The sequence below is a fragment of the Leucoraja erinacea genome, chromosome 1, assembly GCF_028641065.1.
Source record: "Leucoraja erinacea ecotype New England chromosome 1, Leri_hhj_1, whole genome shotgun sequence".
In the NCBI taxonomy this organism is placed as follows: domain Eukaryota; kingdom Metazoa; phylum Chordata; class Chondrichthyes; order Rajiformes; family Rajidae; genus Leucoraja; species Leucoraja erinaceus.
The window spans coordinates 96095836-96118195 of NC_073377.1; the positions used below are offsets into that span (position 1 = coordinate 96095836).

At 42.2% G+C, this 22360-nt stretch overlaps 1 protein-coding gene across 7 annotated transcripts in view; it reads left to right on the forward strand.

Moving 5' to 3' along the window:
* Positions 1-22360, forward strand: part of LOC129699694 (coiled-coil domain-containing protein 158-like) — a 100683-nt gene that overhangs the window by 54159 nt on the left and 24164 nt on the right. For 6 of the 7 annotated variants that reach the window (XR_008723920.1, XM_055639694.1, XM_055639702.1 and 3 more), the window contains 8 exons: positions 1769-1883; positions 2983-3102; positions 7343-7540; positions 9646-10161; positions 11971-12160; positions 13747-13899; positions 14491-14603; positions 21407-21565. Coding sequence is in view for 6 of the 7 variants with exons in the window: in XM_055639694.1 (XP_055495669.1) it covers positions 1769-1883; positions 2983-3102; positions 7343-7540; positions 9646-10161; positions 11971-12160; positions 13747-13899; positions 14491-14603; positions 21407-21565 (1564 nt within the window). In the remaining variant the exon portion in view is untranslated. The remainder of the gene's footprint in view (positions 1-1768; positions 1884-2982; positions 3103-7342; positions 7541-9645; positions 10162-11970; positions 12161-13746; positions 13900-14490; positions 14604-21406; positions 21566-22360) is intronic. The other variant, XM_055639726.1, reaches the window with a different exon arrangement.

Consider the following 22360-nt stretch of genomic DNA (forward strand, 5'->3'; position numbering starts at 1 on the left):
CCAGTCTACAAGGTGGGACCTTGTCAATGGCCTTGCGAGAATCCACATAGATAACATCCACATCCTAACCTCAGTAATCCTCTTTGTAACTTTTTCAAAAATATATAGTCAATCATGCATACCATCCCTAATCAGTTCTTGCTTTTCCAAATGCTGGTAGATCATGCAGTTCCCTGACTTGTCCTGCACGCCTTCCTAAACTAACGTACAACATTACCCTCCCTCCACTCCTCTGGTCCTTCACCTGTAGCTTAAAATGATGCAAATACCTCTGCCAGGTCCCCTGAGATTTCATCACTAGCTTCCTTCAGTGTCCTAGGATAGACTTGATCAGGTCCTAGGATATGCTTAATGTGATTTAAGCCCACGGTGGAGCAGCGGTAGAGCCTTGCATCACCAGAGACCCAGGTTCGATGCTTGGCTGTACGGAGTTTGTACATCCTCCCTGTGACCTGCATAGGTTTTCTCCAGGATCTCAGGTTTCCTACCACACTCCAAAGACATGCAGGTTTGTAGGTTAATTGACTTGGTGCAATTGAAAATTGTCCCTAGTGTTCATGATACTGTTAGTGTGCGGGGATTGCTGGTTGGCGTGGACTTGGTGGGCTGAAGTGCCTGTTTCTCCGCTGTATCACTAAACTAAACTAAATTAAACTAAACCCATGAAAGTCTTCTGTTCATTTATATCTGTTTATTTAGCTTTCTCAACTATGCCTATGCATATTGCCTTAACTCCTTGTGGTAATGAGCTCAACTTTCTCATCATTCTGGGAAAACATTGATTTATTCATTATTGTATTGGCTAATTCTTGTCATCTCCTGCAATCCAATACGTTTTTTTGTCTGTCCTATCAAAACTTCTGAACATTTTGTAACCCCCTCACCATGCAGTCACCCCTCAGCTCAATCTTCTCTTTTCTCATCAATCTCTCCTTCAGCAATAACTTTCCAATTCTGGTTTAACATTGCACCCTGTCCAGTTCCTCTATTTCTTTTTTACAATACAAGCAACAATTGTAACTGCAGGGTGACAAGACATCGTGTTAAAAGAAAGTTTGAAAGGTTTGTTTCGTTACGGTGCAGGTTTTTGAGGTTTTCAACTGAAATAATCAACTTGGTTGGAAGCTCAAATCCCAATTGACAGCAAATAAATATTACTAAACTAAGGAAAAGTAAAGGCCTTAATAAGGTGTAATAGAAAGGAAATGGAAAATAAAGTCAAGAAACTGAATTAATTGATTGAAAAGATTTACGATGCATTTCCAGATTGAGAAAGAACAGGAGAAAATTCTGAAAAGCTCAGTAGGTGCTGTTTGTTTGTTTGTTTGGCTTGGCTTAGCATTTTATGTTGGTAACTTGTATGTAAAACAATGGAGAGAGTTCATCTTAAAACAGGGTATTCATCCTCCAGACAGCAGCCTCTTCCAATGTTCAATAACAAGATACAATTCTAGGAACCTTGCTTGTTATTTTATTGCTTCACTTCAAGTGAAAGTTAATCAAATTGTCTCAGAGCTGACAATTAAAAAGGGAAGTGTTTCATTGGTTCTCTAATGACTTGGGGAATGTGGTATTAATGATAACATTCCACAAAGCAGGAGACCTTGGCCAGATACGTCATGGGCAACTACAGCACATTCTGCCCCATTGAAATTGTCACTAGGTGGTTAATTGTATTCACAATGTGAGAAGATATTTTAAATTCTCACAACATTTATTGCTGATATATAGAAGAAACAAATTAAACGAGAATGTTTCATGTATCTAGAGAACAAGCAAGGAATCAAAGCATAATGTACTCAAGACAGCTTACAGACCTAGAGTCCACCGTCTGCCACCTACGGACTGAATTACGGGAAGCTAGAAGGATGTACGAAGACAAGGTCAGTTGCACATTTGCCTGAAAACAATTCCTTTTATTTGCTTCGGACCAGAAAAAAATTTGTGAATTGAAACAGAAGAAGTTGAACTCTTGTTTGACAAACTATACTCCATTTTCCTGTCATGTCATTTAAAATTCAAAAGAGTAATGTAACAAAGGTGTAAGAGCACTTTGTCAATGTTGCATTTTGTTCTTCAAGCACCATCTGAAGTTGGCCTATTTCCTTCCAAGTAAATAAACTTGGGTAAGGTTCATAGAGCTTCCCAGCTGTCAATGTCTTCTATAGATATAATATTTATCATATAATTTGTGTAAAATAATGTAACATACACAGTATAGTGTGTGGCATAACAGTAGCTGCACTGTGCTTGCAACTAATGTTGATAAGGCTGCATTTATAGTATTGTGTTCAGTTCTGGGCACCATGTTATGGGAAAAATGTTGTCAAGAGTGAAAGGATGGTACAGAGAAGATTTACAATGATGTTGCCAGGACTAGAGGATCTGAGCTATAGGGAGTTGTTGAGTAGGCTGGGGCTCTATTCCTTGAAGTGCAGGACCTTATAGTGGTGTATAAAATCATGAGAGGAATAGATCAGGTAGATGCACAGTCTCTTTGTCCAGAGTAGGTGAATCGAGGACCAGATGGCATAAGTTTAATGTGAAGGGGAAAAGATGTAATAGGAATTTAAGGGGTAACCTTTTCACACAAAGGGTGATGGGTGAATGGAACAAGCTGTTAGAGGAGGTAATTGAGGCAGGGACTATCCCAACGTTTAAGAAACAGTTAGATAGGTACATGGATAGGACAGGTTTGGATGGATATGGGCCAAACACGGGCAGGTGGGACTAGTGTAGCTGGGGCATGTTGGGCGGTGTGGCCAAGTATCACGGTATCACTCTATGCCTCTATAACTCTATGAACTGACACAAATTAAAATGACTAGTTTAGGTGTATCACGGCAAATGTGGTTATATGCATATAGCTGCACACAATGGGAGACTAGAATACGACTTCAACAATGTACAACAATGTCTGTGTTTCAGACGTTTTGTTTAAACTTATGTCTAGTTTCTTTGCACTTTGTGCTGTTTCATCAGATAGAGAAGTTGGAAAATATATTAGAACAATCTCAGTCTGAAGTTTGTATCACCAAGAAAGAAAGAGATGAATTCAGGCAAGAGGTCGAAACCTTGAGTGGTCGAATCCAACAATTAATGGTAAGTCCAGCAGAGGTTTCACTTCCAAACTTATGTTTAATACATTAAAGAGGAGAGGCCTTTCATCTTTAATTAAAAATTGTAAAGATGGAAGAGACCACTGATAATTACATTTACATACGTCTTCCCCTTTTAAGGTCATAAGGAATAGGAGTAGAATTAGGCCATTCAGCCCATGAAGTCTACTCCGTCATTCAATCATGGCTGGTCTATCTCTCCCTCCTAACCCCATTCTCCTGCCCTTCTCCCCATAACCTCTGACACCAGAGATTTGTCAGTTTGTGAACAAAATTAAGAATTGCTGTCATCCCACAGGAGGAAATTGACCCAAAGAGATTGTTATAATTCAAACCATGTATAATTCTACTTTAGCTACCGTTTGATAATGTCTTAAGCAAGGTATGCTCCTGCTTCTTTCATTACTCACAGCTGGGTTTTACGATGTTCTACTTATATTTAAGTGTGTGTCCTGCATTTGATTTTATTAAGTCATGAAGATTTTGCAGTAAATTGCTTTTGTGAAATTTCATGAAGTCTTTGCAAGGTAAAGTGCTGTTACTCTTAATGGTATTGAAAATGTAGGCATATCAAAATTCCCACTTCAATCCTAGTTTCTGTCAGCACCTTGTTTGAGAATTGTAGCTAAAGTTGTGTGAAATCCAACTCACAAACATCTAAAGTTAAACACAAAATGCTGGAGTAACTCAGTAGGTCAAGCAGCATCTCTGGAGAAACGGTGTAGCCATTGGCACTTGCAGGTGCCCCAGCAATGCTTGTCTTTTTGTTGGTTATGTCGAACAGTTCTTGGTTATGTCGAATAGTTCTTGAATCAGGAATACACTAGTCCAATCCCCAACCTCTTTCTCCACTCCGTCGATGGCAGCGTGGGCTCATGGACTTTATTAACTTCACCACTGACTTCCACCCAGCCCTCACATTTACCTGGTCTATCTCTGACATCTCTCTCCCCTTTCTTGTCTGTCTGTCTCCAGTACAGGAGACAGACTATCACCTCATTGTAACCTACCGAATAATGAAAGGCCTGGATAGAGTGAATGTGGAGAGGATGTTTCCACTGGTGGGTGAGTCTAGGACCAGAGGCTTTTGCCTCAGAATAAAAGGGCGCACCTTTAGAAAGGAGATGAGAAGGAATTTCTTTAGTCAGAGATTGGTTATTCCGTGCTATTCAGACAGCTGTGGAGGCCAAGTCAATGGATATTTTTAAGGCAGTGATTGACAGATTCTTGATTTACTAAGTGTGTCAGGGGTTACGGGGCAAAAGCATGAGAATGGGGTTAGGAGGGAGCGAAATATCAGCCATGATCGAATGGCGGAGTGCACTTGATGGTCCGAATGGAATAAATCTGCTCCTAGAACGTATGAACTTATGACCTTTCTGGCCTGGGCCTTCCCCATTGTCAGAGTGAGGCCACACACAAACTGGAGAAACAGCACTTCATGTTTTGCTTGGGCAGCTGACAACCCAATGGTATGAACACTGAATTCTCCAATTTTAGGTAACTTCTACAAACACCTCCTCCCCCCACCCCACTCTCCTCAGAAAAGTTTATTAACCAGCTCCAGAGTTCAGAACTAAGTATCCCCCTTGAGCTCATACCTGTCTTTATCCAACACTCAGCCTATCAGGAAAACCCCTTGCCTGAGTTATCAATTACCGGCCTTATTTATCCTGTTACTTTTGTTTTCATTTTTTTCTGCGCTCTTCCTACTACAGGTGCACAACCTTTTATCCGAAAGCCTTGGGACCAGACACTTTTCGTAATTCAGAATTTGTCGGTCTTCGGAATGGAAATTTTTTAGCGTAGATTTTAATGGCTGGCTAAATGGTAGAGTGCTCGGCTCATATCCGCAAGGTCGCGAGTTTGCGCCTTGATCCCGGCAGTTACTCGGTCGCGAGTTTGAGTCTTCAATGTAGTTTTTTTCTTGCAGAATAAATGTTTGTATGAAATGCAGTGTAGGAGAGGTGTACTGACTGTGTGGGCAGAACTTTGGAAGTGATTGCCCACCAGTCTAAAACGCCGCTGTGTCTCCCTGTCCCTGGGATAGTAGGGGGCGATCAAACAGCACAATACCCCCCTCCCCCTCTAACTCCAGAGGAATCCTCTCCGCGATGGGCCGCTACGGCGACAAGTGGCAGTTTGCCCACAGCCCGAGCTGCGCCACCCCAAGAAGAAGACGTACCTTGCACACCATCAGCTTCTGCCCCTACGTGTTCCCCTGGAGTTGGAGCGGGGCTGGGCTGGAGTTGCTGCTGGCTGTGGGTCTCTGGGATCTCCGTGCTTGCAGTGGGCCTGGGGGTCGCTGTCCCGTTGGTCCTGACGTCTCTGGCCACCCCCCTGGACTGGAGCTGAGACTGGGAACTGTACCGCCCTTGCCCCCTCCCTCTGCAACTGCAAACAACCCCACTCTCCTGCAAGGGCGGTACAGTTCCCGGAGGGTAGCAGGTGGCCAGAGACGTCAGGACCAACAGGAACCCGCTCCCCGATGGGCCCCTACGACGCCCCGAGCTGCGCCCCGTCATCCGCAACCCAGGTTCCTCTGTAGTTGGAGCGGGGCTGGGCTGGGCTGCTGTTGGCTGTGGGTCTCTGGGTTCTCTGTGCTTGCGGTGGGCCTGGTGGTCGACGTCCAATTGGTCCCGACGTCTCCGGTGACTGCACTGTATGCTACCATCGCCGACATGAAGACAGTGCAAAGCCCCCGCGCCGGTGCAATGAGCGGGGAGCTGGAGAGGGGAGGGATGGGGTCACACACATGGCCAGGAAGCAGAGGGGTGTAGGTGGGGTGAAATTGAAGGGAGCGACAATCTGCTGCTGCCTGCACGCTGAGTTGAGAAGTTCCCACGCAAGACTCATGATACACTGTGTATCGTGAGTCTACCGTGGGAACGTTTTAACTCAGCGGGCAGGTAGCAGCAGATTGTCAATTATTAACCCTCCCGCGCAATATACCCTCACCTTCTCTTTTATGAATGGGGATTTAGTTCCCTTTTCTTTGAGGACCGACCGGAGGTTGCGCTGTCACCTCTGCGGGCCGCCCTCGGTGAACGTTTTCAAGGACCTTTCTTCAAGGACCGAAAAAATGTCGCTATTCGGAGGTTTTCGTTATTTGGATCTTCGGATAAAAGGTTGTGCACCTGTATAATCAGTCCGAATAAGGGTCCTGAACCAAATCATCAGCTATTCATTCTCTCCAGAGATGCTGCCTGACTCGCTGATTTACTCCAGCATTTTGTGTGTATCTTTGGTCTAAACCAGCATTACATTTTATTATTATATCAAGTTAGCTTGCTGCCAAAGGCAGGAGACAAATTGAATCTCTTGCATTACCTGCATGTTGTCTATAATCAAAAAGGATAAGTCTATCATCTCCATTATTTATTATGAGTGTCATTTACTACAGTGTTTTACAGAAATATCAAGCATAGTTTGACACAGCCAAAAGATACTAGGACATGTTTAAATACTTGATCAAAAAGTATATTTGAAAGGTTAACTTGTAGAAAGGAATGTGGCATGGCGGTGGAGGGAGATAACCAGAGTCTGCATCCTATGCAGCTGATTGCACTTGTGCCGATTGTGGAGAAATGGAAGTTGTCAATGTGCAGGAATCCAAACTCAAAGTAGCAGACTGTCTTTGAAGATAATAGGGCTGGAGGAGGTTATGGAGATAGGGAGAGGCAAGACAGGAAATACAGGATTGATAAGTGAATGGTACCACTGACATTTTTAGGAGATGGTTAACATTTTTAGAAAATGTACAATTCAGCAAGAAAATATTGCCATAGTCTCTACCCATAGGGAATCTTGTTCTTTTTCTCTTTTTATTTGTTTGCCAAATGAAAAATTATAATGGTTCTTCAGTTACCTTTGCCTGCAGAATGTAAATGAGGCAGGAAAGTCTGGGCTGACCATGGAAGGAGCACTAATGGGAGAGAGTTTTGCTGGTAGAATGCTAGATAGGGCTCTTAAAGAGAGTGGAGTCAGGGGATATGGGTAGAAGGCAGGAACGGGGTACTGATTGGGGATGATCAGCCATGATCACACTGAAGGTTGGTGCTGGCTCGAAGGGTCGAATGGCCTACTCCTGCACCTATTGTCTATTGTCTATAATGCCTTGCCACCGGAATGTTTTTGTGTGTGGGACCAGAATGCCCCATCTCCTTCTGTTCCTGTGGCTAGTTTCTTTAAATTCTGGTCTGCTTTATTTGTTTGACTTTTAGGCTGACAATTGTAAAGTTGAAGAAGACCTCAAAGTGGCAAATGAACAAAACCAGAAGCTGTGGGATCGGGGCACAACTAACAGCATTTCAGTTGAAAACATGCAGCATGAACTCGATTGCAAAAATCTGGAAATTCAACGACTAGATGGCGTGATAAACAGCCTTAAAGAACAATACCAGCATCACTTGCAATATCAGGTTAGTTAATGCTAAGCAAATAATGATGAATTATATCCCAGTTTAGCAGATGAATTAGTCTAACTTAAACAAAGTCACTTTGGTAGAGTAAAATACGTTGTTCTGTTTATGAAGGAAAAATAACATTTGGGTTCTCTGTCTGTCTGAGTTGTTGGTACTGTGCAAATGGAAACAAATTAATATTCCTCTAAATCACAATTTAAATTTATGTAATACATTTTGGGGAGAATTTCACATCTTTACCAAGGTGATCATTTGATCGCACCTTTCTCTCAGTGGCAGAGGATCAAGCTAGGAACTCTGGCTGTGTCAAAGAAGTAAATTATATATGTACTTCAATGTCTTTGCATGAAGCACTCATTGAACACGAGCCTTCAGTGCTACAAATTATGAAATGATCACATGCAATATAAAAGCTGAAAACTGTTCTTAATCAATAGTTTATCGAGATAAGATTTTGTGCGAGTATTATTTTATTGCTGAGGCCCTCATATGGTTTGATGCTGATGGTCAGGAGCTGCTACAATTGTTAACAGCAGATGGATCTTGTTGGATCCTGGAGAACCAATACAAATGACTGATTAAATGCACCATCGAATGCTATGCAATAAATTAGATTGTCAACTAATTTAACAGCCTAGTTTTTGTAATTTGCCTTACTATACCCAGTCGGCATGATTTGTGATTTATTCACTAGATCAATAGTTTCACTCCCATTCTGCTAACCAAATAGTTTCCAGTTATTCCTGTTCATTAGCTCCTTCTTGAAAGGCAGTCAATTCTGTCCCTCTCAAGACGGGACGGCAGATAATTCTGCCTTTTGTGGCCAGAGATACATTTATGACAAGATATCTGTACTGGTAAGAAATGTAAGCTACTTACGCCTCTTGTTGCAATGTTCTCGAAAATTGGGCCCAGTGGGTTTGTCAATTGATTGACAAGTTGTTTTAGCTAATTATTTTATTAGTATATATTTTTTCCCATCTAAACCTTGTTCCAAGTTCTTGATGTTGTGACCCCACTTTCTACCTCAGATATATCTTATGAATATAAGTTGCTGTAATCTTCGCAGCAGTCATTTTTATATGGCTTTCTGTGTTCATTTAAGATTATGATTCTTAGAATAAGATTCTTACAATAAAGGGGAGGTCATTTAAGACTGAGGTGAGAAAAAAACTTTTTCACCCAGAGAGTTGTGAATTTATGGAATTCCCTGCCACAGAGGGCAGTGGAGGCCAAGTCACTGGATGGATTTAAGAGAGAGTTAGATTGAGCTGTAGGGGCTAGTGGAGTCGAGGGATATGGGGAGAAGGCAGGCACGGGTTATTGATAGGGGAACGATCAGCCATGATCACAATGAATGGCGGTGCTGGCTCGAAGGGCCGAATGGTACCTCCTGCACCTATTTTCTATGTTTCTATTATTAAGGGTTTGGACACGCTAGGTGCAGGAAACATGTTCCCGATATTGGGGGAGTCCAGAACCAGGGTCCACAGTTTAAGAATAAGGGGTAAGCCATTTGGAACGGAGATGAGGAAAAGCTTTTTCACACAGAGGGTTGTGAATCTGTGGAATTATCTGCCTCAGAAGGCAGTGGAAGCCAATTATCTGTATGCTTTAAGAATTGGATAGAGCTCTTAAAGATAGGGGATACGGGGAGAAGGCAGGAACGGGGTACTGATTGTGGATGATCAGCCATGATCACAGAGAATGGCGGTGCTGACTCGAAGGGCCAAATGGCCTACTCCTTGATTATTGTCTATTTTAAAGTAAGAAATCTTGTAACATGGGTGTCTGGGGCACATTCCTCCATTTTCCATTGAGACCTAAACGAGGACTTTAGTTTCTTCCAAATGTTAGATATTGACCCAATTGTTCAGAGAGAACATATCAGTCTCTTGTACACATTGGTAGTTTTTTTCTACGTTTGCTGCTTATAGTTGGCAATGCTAAGAATGGTTTATTTATGGATGTTGCCAGAGTATTTGCTTAAATTTATATTTTTTAATGAATTGAGAACGACCATGATCTATACGTTGTCATTGAACTTAGCGGAGAAAAATGTTTAAGAAGTGGTCTTGATATGTTTCCGTGCTCTGTGCTAGGCATCTGCAGACGAGCAAAGGAATGAAGACCAAGAAAAAATAACAAGTTTAGTCAATCAATACGAGAACTGCAGAGAACAGCTTTGTAAAACTGGAGAGGAGCTTAATAAGAGGAAACAGCAACTCGACAAAACTGAGGGAAATACATGTCAGTTGAGAGAATGGCTAAAAGAAAAGGAAAGATGTCTGGAAAGTGAAGCAACGGAAAAAACCAAATTGCAACTTGAAATTGAAGATAAAAATCAGAAAATCCATAGAATGAAAATAGCAGAAGAGAGCATCTGTGATCAGTTTGAAGAAGCTGTTGCACACTTAAAGAAAATGCAGAATGAGAATGATTCACTGAAAATGGAGCTGAGTGAAAAAGCCAACATGCTGACCGTTTTGCGACAAGAAATGGAGAACATTGCGGATATGACATCCCAACAGAGTTCTGCATCTGAGGCGCTGCAAGCGGAGAGAAAACAACTGCAGAAGGACGTTGATTGCCAGAAGCAGAAGATTCAAGAGTTAAAGGTCAGATAACATTTATGTAGGGCCAACAATGACACCCTTTTATTCCCTTGTTCAACTCGCCCCATAAACTCGTTCTTTGTTTACTTAACATTTATTTACAATTCACCTGAATATTCCAGATGCCGCAAGTTTCATTTTCTAACCATTCACTGAAGTTCCTCAAATTATTTATTTAAATACTTTATATTTATCAACCCTGAGGTTTGAACTTTTAGTGAAATGTTTTGCCAGTACATTCCTCAACTAACCATTTCACAATCTTCAACTCCTCTTTGCAGTCTTCTTTTTCTTAGACAAATGCATGCCCGTCAATTCAGTATTGCCTAAACAGTACAACCTCTTCATTCTGGGTCTGGCTGTAGAATGGTCCTCAATCTACCAAATGTTTGATACATCTTTGATATAACTTCTCTTCAGTTCTATCCCAAGAGAAACAAATTCCTATTGGTTTGTTTTATTCATAGCCCAAAACCTGCATCACCACATTCAGTGATTTACAAATCTGGAGCCTTTGTTACCCATGCTCATTTAGTGTGTAGAGGTAAATGGGAAGTGATCAAAAGCCTCCTGTTGCTTTTTTGTGAGGCTTAAGACCAAGTTTAGAGTTAAAGTTTAGAGTTTAGAGTGAGCAATATTTGTCTTTATGAAGAATCAGTTCAGTAATTTTCAGGAATATATCAGTCATTTATTTTGTACATTTAGATTTCTGAGAGGATGTTGTATAGAAGATCGAGTAAAAGGATGTGATGCAAAGTCAGGGAAAGTTAGTGTTGGACCGAGGGTCATAGTCGACGAGGGCCTTGAATAATTGAAACACGTGGTAAATAGGAACTGGTAGTTAAGAGCAACTGCTGTCTGGTTGTCTGATAGTGGGCATTTCGAGGGAGAGTGGGTGGTTGGGAACTGGACAGTCAGGAGATGGAGTGGAGGGATATGGACCTAAATGTCGGTAAATGGGATGAGTGTAGACAGGCATCATGATTGGCATGGACGAGGTAGACTATACGTGCCTGACTCCACTGTTCATTTCTATGGTTCTATACAACTAAAGAAGAATGAATGGGGTCGAGGAGAAACAAAAAAAAATTGAGAGGACTGAATGGAACTGGAATAAATATTCACAATTAGAAGGTAGTGGGGTTGGGTGAACAAGGAGGCAATTTATTCAACTTAATATAGTCGGTATTTAAAGAGAGAAATTGGGAGAAACCAATCCAAGGTTTGACTTGCATGGATGTAATCGTTTTCTTCTGGCCAGGTGATGATGGGGTGGGAGGTGAGGTATATAGACTGGGTCCAGTGCAATATACTGTAGAAGGGAAGCTATCTTCACATGTTAGATCTGGTCAATGTCTGGAACAAATGTGTTATATGTTATATGGTTAAATGTACACTTGTGAGCGGTTTGAAGAAATGCTAAAAAGATGTCGAGAAAAGCATAGAGAAAAAAATCACAGAATCATTGGTAAGTAAGAGAGTGTGAACTAATAGTATATATGTTATCACTAATACGTGTGCTATTCTATCAATTAAACATATCAATATTTGTTGTTGCTTTTATGTTTGAATTTAAACAACTGAGTGGAAAAATGTACATCTGTGTTGGATGCTCGTAAATTGCTTGCTTTGCAATAAATGTGGCCTTGGGCATATCTTCTAAAAGCAGTTGCTGGAAATGTGATGACTTTATCTCATTTACTGTTCGCATGTTAAAATATAGATGGAAGTGTGCACACACCTCCACGGTCGTTTGATAATGCATGTCACTTTGCATGAATCTAATTTATCAGTGGCTGCCGTTTGTACTAGACTGAATTGGAGCACAAAGATATAAAAATGCAAGAGCTGCAGGCACATCTCAGTGAGTTGGAACGGGAGAAAATCAAGATGGTAAATTCTGCAACTGACCAAATGTCAGAGCTGGGAGAATTGTTGCAGGAAAAGGAAGAGCTTGCAACTGACCTAAAACACATCCAGGACCAGATGAGTTGTCTGAAAGGTATGAGAACACTCTTCTAACAAGACAGGTTCAAGGCTCATTTTCATTTTTAGGCTTCCTTTGTTTTCCAGTTAACACTGTAAATCAACGTTATTCTATCTCGTTTGCAAATGCATGTTTACAAATTTTGATAGCTTTATATCTGTGAGACGACCAATGAGCTCCAAAATGCCATCATTGAAATGCAGTTCCTGAGTATCTCACTTGAAGTTGTTAACCAATAAATACTCACAGCCCAAACAACATCTATTCAGAAGATAGAGACAAAATGCTGGAGTAACTAAGCGGGACAGGCAGCATCTCTGGAGGGAAGGAAGGGGTGACTGATTAGCATCTATTCAAATTGAGTTAAGGAATGGCAAGGTATTGGTCAAATTACTTGAGATGATTTTATAAATTGACAGACAGTGAAAAATTAATTAAGAATGAATTTCTCAGCTGTATTAGGAGTTTTTGCAGATGCTCACTCAAACTGATCCTCTTTCCCTACCCCCATAAGAAAACCTGGAACAGGGCACAAGAGACAATATTTTTGGAGTGCAGATGTTTTTATATCCAATGCGCTGCAAAAAAAGCTGGTTGCTTTTACTGGATCTGTGAAATAAAGCAGAACGTGAAGGCTCCCTAAAAACAGGAATTATCTCATACAATGACTGCAGCAAAGCCAGAGTCGGTTGTGGGTGCCATGTTTTGTGGGTTAACAAGGGTTTTTTTTTTAATCGCATAGAGGGGGATATTGGTAAATAGATCAACAATCACAATGGAACACAATTAAACAAGAGCATGGAATGACACAAATCAACTATATTCCAGCATAAGAAATGGGTCCAAAAAAAATTAATGACTAAATTAGATATCTGGAGAAAATTTGAAGATAAAACACTTGAAGTCAGTAAAAAGTTAGTAAAAACAAAGAACATGTAAAGATTTGAACTGATAATTAAAAAGACTGAGTGGAAGGGTGAGAGAAATAAAAATCAAAACCAAGACTTAAAATATATTGAAAAAGCCTGTAATACAAAACAAAATTGCAACAGTTGCAATAACAGGAAAAAGGCTAAAACAGATCAATGAAGGTGGTAGATTATAAAAGGGGGAAAAAGTTATTATTGAATTTCTATTATTGAATTATAGAAGAGTATTTGGAATATCCTAGTGTTAAAGAAATAATAATAATAGTATGGGTACACAAAAATGCTGGAGAAACTCAGCGGGTGCAGCAGCATCTATTGAGGGAAGGAAATAGGCGACGTTTCGGGCCGAAACCCTTCTTCAGACTGATGGGGGGTATAATAGTATGTTACAGTAGAGTTGGTAAATTTGAGAAGCTGGTACGTGTGATAGATAAGATATTTATGAAGAGATGTGCTGGAGTTAAGGATCAATCATTTCTTCTATTAGCCGATATAATTGTGCAAAAGAATGTCCTTGTAAAAGATGTGCAATTATGTGGAGAGTAGTTGGGCAATGGTCGATGATGGTGTTGCAACAGTTAGATTCAATGCTTTGTTATATAAATGTAGGTTGTACAATAACTGTCATTAAATGAATTTTTTTATTCAGTTCCCTTTTTTTGTTGATTATAGAGGAGTATAATAATTTGCAGAGGACCTATGCTTCTAAAACCAAAGAATATGAATGGTCTACAAACAAACTTAGAGCTCAGCTGAAATCAGCCCAAAATGACCTGGATCAAAACAGAGAGGCAATGAAAGTTCTCGAAGGAGCTGACTCCCACGGTACCAATTTTCAGTCCATTTTTACTAGACTATTGGCATTGGAAGTTACTTTGTTACTTTAGCTTTCTCCATCAAAATCTTGTTTATTTTTAACATGTTGTTGATTTTTTGAAAAAGTAGATTGGTGTGTATCTGCAAGATTTCATTTTAGGGAGTCACTATTCTAACATGCCCCTTCAGTTATCATTATGCTTTGCATTTCCTGGGAATTCTTTCCAATTTTCTTCTATAATAATTTTGGTTCCTTAATTTGTAGAGAAGTGATGGGTTGGGATTTTTTTGGCATGCTCAGTTATTACTTCAGTGAGAGATTGCTGGCGGACATGGAGAAATGAATGGAAAATTTCTACCATTTCCAACAATCTTCCACAGCATTTATGGCCATGAAATGTGAAAAACCCTTGGTTTTAACAAAAAACATGTTATTCGCCTTTAGAAAGGGCTGCAAAAGACCTTGTAGGACACTAATGAAAATATTCCTTTTTTAGATCGGGGTAGGGATTCAACTTTGAATTTTCCTATCCTACCTGCTTTGCAATCAATGTATGACCACATTTGTTTTATTAAAATATAAAATGTTATTCTTTACAGCAATGAAAGTTGCCATGGGAATGCAAAAGCAAATCACAGCTAAGCGGGGGCAGATTGATGCATTACAGAGCAAAATTCAGTTCCTGGAAGAAGCTTTAGAAAACTCTGAGAGGGTATGTTAGATAGCATTAATATTCGAGTTATATTCAAAAACTAGTTATTGATTTTCACAACATTGTTCTATAATAATGATAATTCATTATTTGTTTGGTTGTTAGAAAAGGAAACACATCATGCATGATTCCTTTTAATACCTTTACATCATCTCAGAGACCATTCTTTAACCTCTTGGGTTTAATGCCACATTTGGAAATTCCTACCAGTTATATTTTTGATGGTTTTGCCCTTTCACACCTTGCATGTCACAACAAATTAGTTGTAAATTGAACTAATTGAACTTTAAAAGTTTTTTCCATTGTTACTTTGAACATAGAACAATACAGCACAAGAACAGGCCCTTCAGCCAACAATTTAGTTTAGTTTGGTATGGAGATACAGCGGGGAAATAGACCCTTCGGCCCACTGAGCCTGCGCCGAAGAGCGATCCTCGCACATTAACACTATCCTACACGTACTAGGGACAATTTACACTTATACTGTGGCGCCACCTGGTGGTCAAGCCATTTACTGATCGAACCCTCGTCACCAGAACTGGAACAGTCACGTGACTGTGTTTGGCGGGAATAGAACGTCATCAGTCAACGGGTGTGTCGTACAGCAACAGCAGGGACCTTGCTTGAGATCTCACTTAGCGCGCGTGGGTTTAAGAGTTGTATTTGCCAATAGAGATCGTTTAATTGGTGACCTGATGTTCCCAAACAATATTTTGGATTTCTCGCTATGTCTGCAGCCGACAACCCAGCTCTACAGTGATTTCGTGCTATGGATACAGCGTCAACTCCGTGCTGCAACAAGATGCCGCCGACGACAGCCTCAATGCGCTCCTCTAACTTACCTTTGCGGCTCTGCCGCCGTGATCGGGCCGCTTGACTCCTGCCTATGACTGGTCTCGGTGGCCGCAGGACATCCGGGTCGACGGGCACGATCCAGGCCTTGATTGATGGCCGCCGGCCCTGCCTCCCGATCGAGCAGGTTTACCTGGGGCGGAAGCCCGATGACGTCCGCCTGCTCCTCGCTGGTGTGGATTTCGATAATCCCTGGCCACTGGCTGCACATACAGTCGAGCTGTTGCTGGCCCAGCTACAGGGTGGAGCCTCGGTCAGTCATGAGTCGGCGGTACCGCGATGGATTCCACGGCCCACGGCCGGGACGGCCCACAACCGAGTGCGCCCGCAGCCGCCAGGGTCCCGACCCACGGTTCCTGTTTTCACTGAGGGCGCGGCAGTGCATCTGGTGGGGTTTCCGAGGCCCGTCGAGCCGACCGACCTGCAAGCATCCAGGAAATGCCTCGGCCTGCCACCAGTAATGGCTTCTGCGGCCAGCCAGCAACATCGCCTCTACGTTGGTGACCGGCATTACGAGAGGCGTTCCTTTGTCGACATGGCAGCAGCTGTGAGCATGTTGCCCTGTCTGGGGGTGTCAACACTCGTTCCGGGCCACCGGGCCTTGCTCTGACCGCCGTCAATGGCAGCCCCTTCCAGACATCCGGTGTCTGCACTGTTTTTATTCGTTTTTGACTGCTGTTGTTTTTCCTTCTTCTTTCGTTATTGCTGCCATCTCCCAGCCGCTGCTGGGCGCTGATTTTTTAATTTTTTATTTCCTGGCACACCACCTGCTGGCGATGAGAAGGAACAGCGTCTCGCCCCTTCTGCGGCTTTTGCCTGGGTCTCCTTGCACCCCACGGCCCACAGCCGGAGCGCTGACTGCGCCCACGGGTCCCACAGTGTCGACCCAGGGCCGGGGTGCCCACGGACACACAGCAGGAGCCACCCTCTAACATGCTGGCGCACCTTCCGGATGAAACTCTCTTCTCTTTCGCCGTCCCGCCCGCTTCCGCCCTCAAGGACTGCCTGTGTGTCTACCTAACGTGACTTTTGTGCTCGACATGGGTGGCCCATCTTCAGCCCGCTCATTTGGGACATTGGTCAGCCCGTACAGGTGGCCCAGCCTCGTGGCTTTCATCCACAAACATGGTTGTGTTTCCGGGCGCGGGTGTTGTATTTATGAGTTCAGGCCGCCGCGTTTCGTCTGTCTGCTCGTTTTCAATCCTCCAGTTCTGGGGGTTCATGTGGCACCACCTGGTGGTCAAGCCACTTACTGATCAAACCCTCGTCACCAGAACTGGAACAGTAACGTGACTGCGTTTGGCGGGAAGAGAACGTCATCAGTCAACGGGTGTGTCCTACAGCAACAGCAGGGAACTTGCTTGAGATCTCACTTAACGCACATGTGTTTAAGAGTTGTATTTGTCAATAAAGATCGTTTTATTCACAACGCGTGAATTACTATAATACCAAGTATACAAACCCAGGCCAAATAACCTACAAACCTGTACGTCTTTGGAGTGTGGGAGGAAACCGAAGATATCGGAGAAAGCCCACGCAGTTACGAAGAGAACGTACAAACTCCATACAGACAGCATCCATAGTCGGGATCGAACCCTCATCTCTGGCACTGTAAGTGCTGTAAGGCAGCATCTCGACCACTGCGCCATCGTGCCACAATACCTATGCTGAACATGATGCCAAGACCATCTCTTATCTCCTTGTACATAATTAATATCCCTCCATTCTCTGCATATCCATAGGCCTGTCCAAAAGTCTCTTAAATGCCACTATCGTATCTCCCTCAACCACAAACCCTGGCAGTGCATTCTTGGCATTCATCACCCTCTGCGTAAAAAAAAAAAGTTGCCCCACACATCTTTAAACGGGACCACATTAACCTCCATTGTTACCTCTTATGAGGTGCGTAATGACTAGGGCAGAAATATATATTACTTGATATTACCTTTCCTAATATTTGTGGAGTTTGCTAGCGATGTATGACTTGAAGGAGATAGAAACAAATCTTGAAATTTGTGGTGGAAAAGCCCTGGCCCACAACATGAGTTTATGCTAACAGCTAAAATATTCGACAAGTTAGCAGGCAAGAAATCCCTGTGTGGTATTGGACCTCCTGAGAATTTGTTGAACATTTGACATTGTTCCTCACTCCCCTTTCTGCTACCACCCCCTTTCATATATCACATTCCCCTATTTGACGTGACCACTGTACATGTTTGTGCAAAGTAGTAATGGTATCTTTCTGTGCACTTCTTCACAATTTGTGCCGAGAATAAATATTTGGGAGTTTCTGCAATCAGCTGCCTACAGGGAGTCCTCTTGTTTTATATAACCTTCTGCAGTGCAGAAATGTTTGCTGTGGGCTAGCATCACACAAAAATGACCCAACACTCATTATCAAATTGAAGTGATTGATGAATTGCTTTGCTCTTCCCCTATAAATGTTTAAAGCATACATGCCGTGGCAAGGGTTTTTACATTTCCAGGCAGCTGCTTTTGGCAGGAGTTCGAACAGTTAAATTTAGCCGATTTCCATTGGAGCCATAGAAGGAATGGTTCAGATTGAATTGCCTCACTTGTTGTAATTTCCCAGTGCTAAATCAAAGACACCATTGCTGTTTTTAATTGGACATTAATATCTTACCCTTCCATAATGTAAGCTCACAATCCTTTATGAAAATATTCAAGTATTTTTCAATGGGTGGTTGTTGTTAGATTTTGTCCTTTAAGAGCAATAATTATTCTGTGTACAATGTGAGAAATATGGAAAGTCATTAATAATTTAAGTATTGAACAGGCACTAGCTTTTTTGATTATGTAAAACATTTTTATTATTTGTGTGATTATTCACACGCACATTCATCAGTTCATATTATTTATTATTTTGTGAATATTCGCACACACACATTCATCAGTTCATATTTTTGGATAAAGGAATACAATTTCCTAATATTTTAGTTCACATAAAGTCAGCTTTTATGAATGTTGTTATTTCATATTTTGAATGTATTAAAATTGCATTGTAAAGAATTGTCTTGGGATGAAATGATGAATGTAATTTAATTTTCCAATGAGAAAAGGGCAGAGACTTTCTTCTAGGTGTCACTGAGAGTCACCAAGTTAGCAGGAAGGTTAGGAACGACAATAAGAACAGGGATGGATGAGATGAGAAGGTCCAATTGTCATGAGGCAATACATGCAATGTCATGCAATTGGCATGATGCAATACCCTTGTATTGCAACACTACTTTACCGAATCAAGAGTGTTTAATTGCCATATGTACTGACAATGGAACAATGAAATACTTGGTTGTTGCTGTATAACAGCCCCATAAACACAATAAAACCCAGATAATATATATTAAACAAAAACCGAACAAAGTTATAATATGATAACCACAATAGTGTAAAAACCAAAGCCCCTGTAGGGAAACAGAAGCCCAATCCATGGAAGATCATGGTGTCTGTGATTAGTGTTGTGTAGTGTTCAGGAGTATGATGGTTGCTGGAAGAAGCTATTCTTGAACATGCAGGACATTGTTTTCAAGCTCCTGTACCTTCCTCCTGATGGTAGTGGTGAAATAAGACTGTGGCCAGGGTGGTGCAGGTCTTTGAGATTGGCTGACATTTTGAGGCAGGGATTACTAAAGATCCCTTCAATGGTGGAACGGTCTTTACCTGTGATGGACCAGGTAGTGTCTACCACTCTCTGCAATCTCCTTTATTCCTGAGCATTTGAGTTGCCGGACCAGGTTATGGTGCAACCATATGCTCTCCATTGTACACCTGCATAAGTTCAACTGAGTATTTATTGACATACACCTCAATCTGTGAGGAAATGGAGGCACTGATGAGCTTTCTTTGTGATTGCATCGATGTGCTGAGTACATGACAAATTTTCAAAGATATGCACACCCAGTAACTTGAACTGCTTATGGTGGCGTGTGATGATGACGTGTAATAGTGACGTGCAAATGCATGTCACTGCAGAGTTTGGGCTCAATGCCTTTAATTATATCAATAAGGGAATTATTGCTGGTTCGTTCTTTTTGCTCAGTTTGTCTTGTTAATCGTCAATGAAATTGAGTAGCTCTGTGCAATTTCTTACTTTGTAGACACCATAAGGCACCAAAGAATCACTATTTGTTCAAAATTGGGGAATCATGGCACTTATCCATTTTAGTGTTGCAGCTGTTAAGAGCAGGCCTGGGAATCTTCCCATCTCCCCAGTTTGACAAGGCCAAGGGGAAGGAGAGGCGCAGGCTGGTCCAGGAGGAAATGAGGGCAGTGGTGGAGGAGGAGAGGTGTACCAGAGCAGTTGGATTGAGGCAGCAGGGAGCCTGGACAAGGTGGGAGCAGGCCATGGACCGAAAATTCACATGGACTGAGCTCTGGCAGGCTGAAGCACAGTGCATCAAGTTCCTGGTCCAGGCAATGTATGATGTCCTGCCCAGCCCATCGAACCTCTGCATCTGGGGCAAAGCGGAATCTCCAGATTGCCCGCAATGCTCAGGCAAGGGGACGTTGGAACACATCCTGAGCTGTTTCCCAAAGTCTCTTGGGCAGGGCCAGTACACATGGCGTCACGACCAGGTTCTCAAACCCATTGCAGAAGCCATCAGCATGGGAATCAGCAGCTGCAGACGAGAACGCCCCACCACCCAGATGATCACCTTCGTGAAGGCCGGAGTGCAGCTGCCAAGAACCACAGTGGCCAGGAATCAGTCAGGAATCCTGGCGACTGCGCAGGACTGGCAGCTTTCCGTAGACCTGGTGAAACAGCTGAAGTTCCCACAGCACATTGCCACGACCACCCTGAGGCCAGATATCCTCCTGGTCTCAGAGGCGACAAAAAACACCGTCTTGTTGGAACTAACAGTGCCGTGGGAGGACCATCTGGAGGAGGACCACGAGAGGAAGATGGCCAAGTACGAAGAGCTGGTCATAGACTGCCGTAAGCAGGGCTGGAAGGCAAGGTGTATGCCCATCGAGGTTGGCTGCAGAGGTTTTGCAGGGCAATCGCTCTACAAAGCCTTGAATGCACTGGGCATCAACGGAGTGGCGAGGGGAAGGGCCATCAAGAACACCCCAGAGGCAGCAGAGAAGGCATCAAGATGGCTCTGGATCAGGAGAGGAGGTCCATGGGGAGGAGCGAATGCCACCTGTACACAAGTCGTGGTCTGATCAACCATGGCTGGGTCACCTGGGTGAGGGTGTCTGATGTTGAAAGACCCAAAACACCCAATGACCCCAGATTACATCACTGATGATGTGTTCAGGAGCATCTATCGATGTATTTGTATCAATGGATTTTCCATTCACCAAATGGCCAGTGCTCTAAATCGCATGATTTTTTCCTAGTCATGCGACAGCACTGCTGGCCCAAGAAATATTGTTTATTGCAGTGTTGCACAATTAGACTCTTCCTTCTTGTATCAAACTTCCAGTCAATGTACTTTATGTATTCTTTCATATTGAATATTCTATTTAAAATTATATATTATTGCTGTTGAAACAATGGAGCTGAAATTTCAAGTTTCATTGAATCGTTGATTTATTTCAGCACCAAAGGTGGCCAATGGTGTCAGAGCAACCTGGTTATTCCCATTCTCCATCTCCCTCACTGCACCCTTTTACAGCCTCCATGGTTTATCCAGCTTCCTTTTGAAAGTAGTAATTGAACGTGCTAGCACAACCTCGTCAAGGCAATGAATTCTGGATCATGACTACTTGCTAACTGAAAAGCCTTTTTCTCTATGTCACCCCTACTTTTCCCTGGTTCTGGACCTTCTGCCAATGGGTATAAATTATCTTACTTTCAATCTTACTTCCCCTTCTCCTGTCCCCTGCACTCACACACACACACACACACACACACACACATGCATCTGCATGCACTCATTCACTCATTCACACACTCACACTTTTTAACCTGTTTTTACATTTGATAGGAGAAATGCTACCTAAAAGAGGAGAAAGTACGTCTGACTAAGGAACTTGCTTGCATCGTATCGGAGAGAAATAAAATTGCTGGAGAGCTCGACAGTGTGAAGTCTCAGGAAAAATCTTTGAGGGACAAACTGATGAGGTTGGAGTCAGCATTGGAAAAGGTAATTGATCTTACTTTATTTTTTTCCCCTTCATTATTTGGGGTAAACCTCGTATTTGTTTTAATCCACCATGTCAGTGCTAGGGATAGTAATTCTTAAACTAATTTTGCCGCCTAATGTCTGTAGTTGAGTTATGAGTTCCCAAACATTCACAGGCTGACAGGTAGAGCAGGCATTTGTACCATCGGGATTGTCCTCGATCTGAGTTAACTCAATGAACCACGCATCTCTACTCCACATTTTACTGAAGACAGCAAATATGCATCAACAGAAATTGTAAAAGCTTTTACTGTCAGTTTTAATAGTACATAGTAAGAAACAAACGTTATAAGTAGGAGAAAAGGAAATAAGAGGTACCAGATATATCAAGCAACCTTTCTGCTGACCTTCCTCTTGGCTTCTGTTTGTTTATTCCTTTATTGTTATGATTAATCAGATTAGTGAACCCTTTCTGAAGACTCCTGTATGCTGGCGTTTTGCCTTTCTTTATTTTGGAAATATTACTTTTGATATTTTTATTGACAGCGCTTCATTCAGTTAATACTACACATTAGTTCAGTTTTAACCTTTTATTATCATTTCTAATTTTTATTATTGCTGCTTATGGGTAGGGGAAATTATATATAGTGACATTTACAAATTAGGAACACAAGAAACCTGCAGGTGTGCTTTATTCTTCTGTGTCATAGAGTGATACAGTGTGGAAACAGACCCTTCGGCCCAACTTGCCCACACCGGTCAACATGTCCCAGCTACACTAGTCCCACCTGCCCACGTTTGGTCAATATCCCTCCA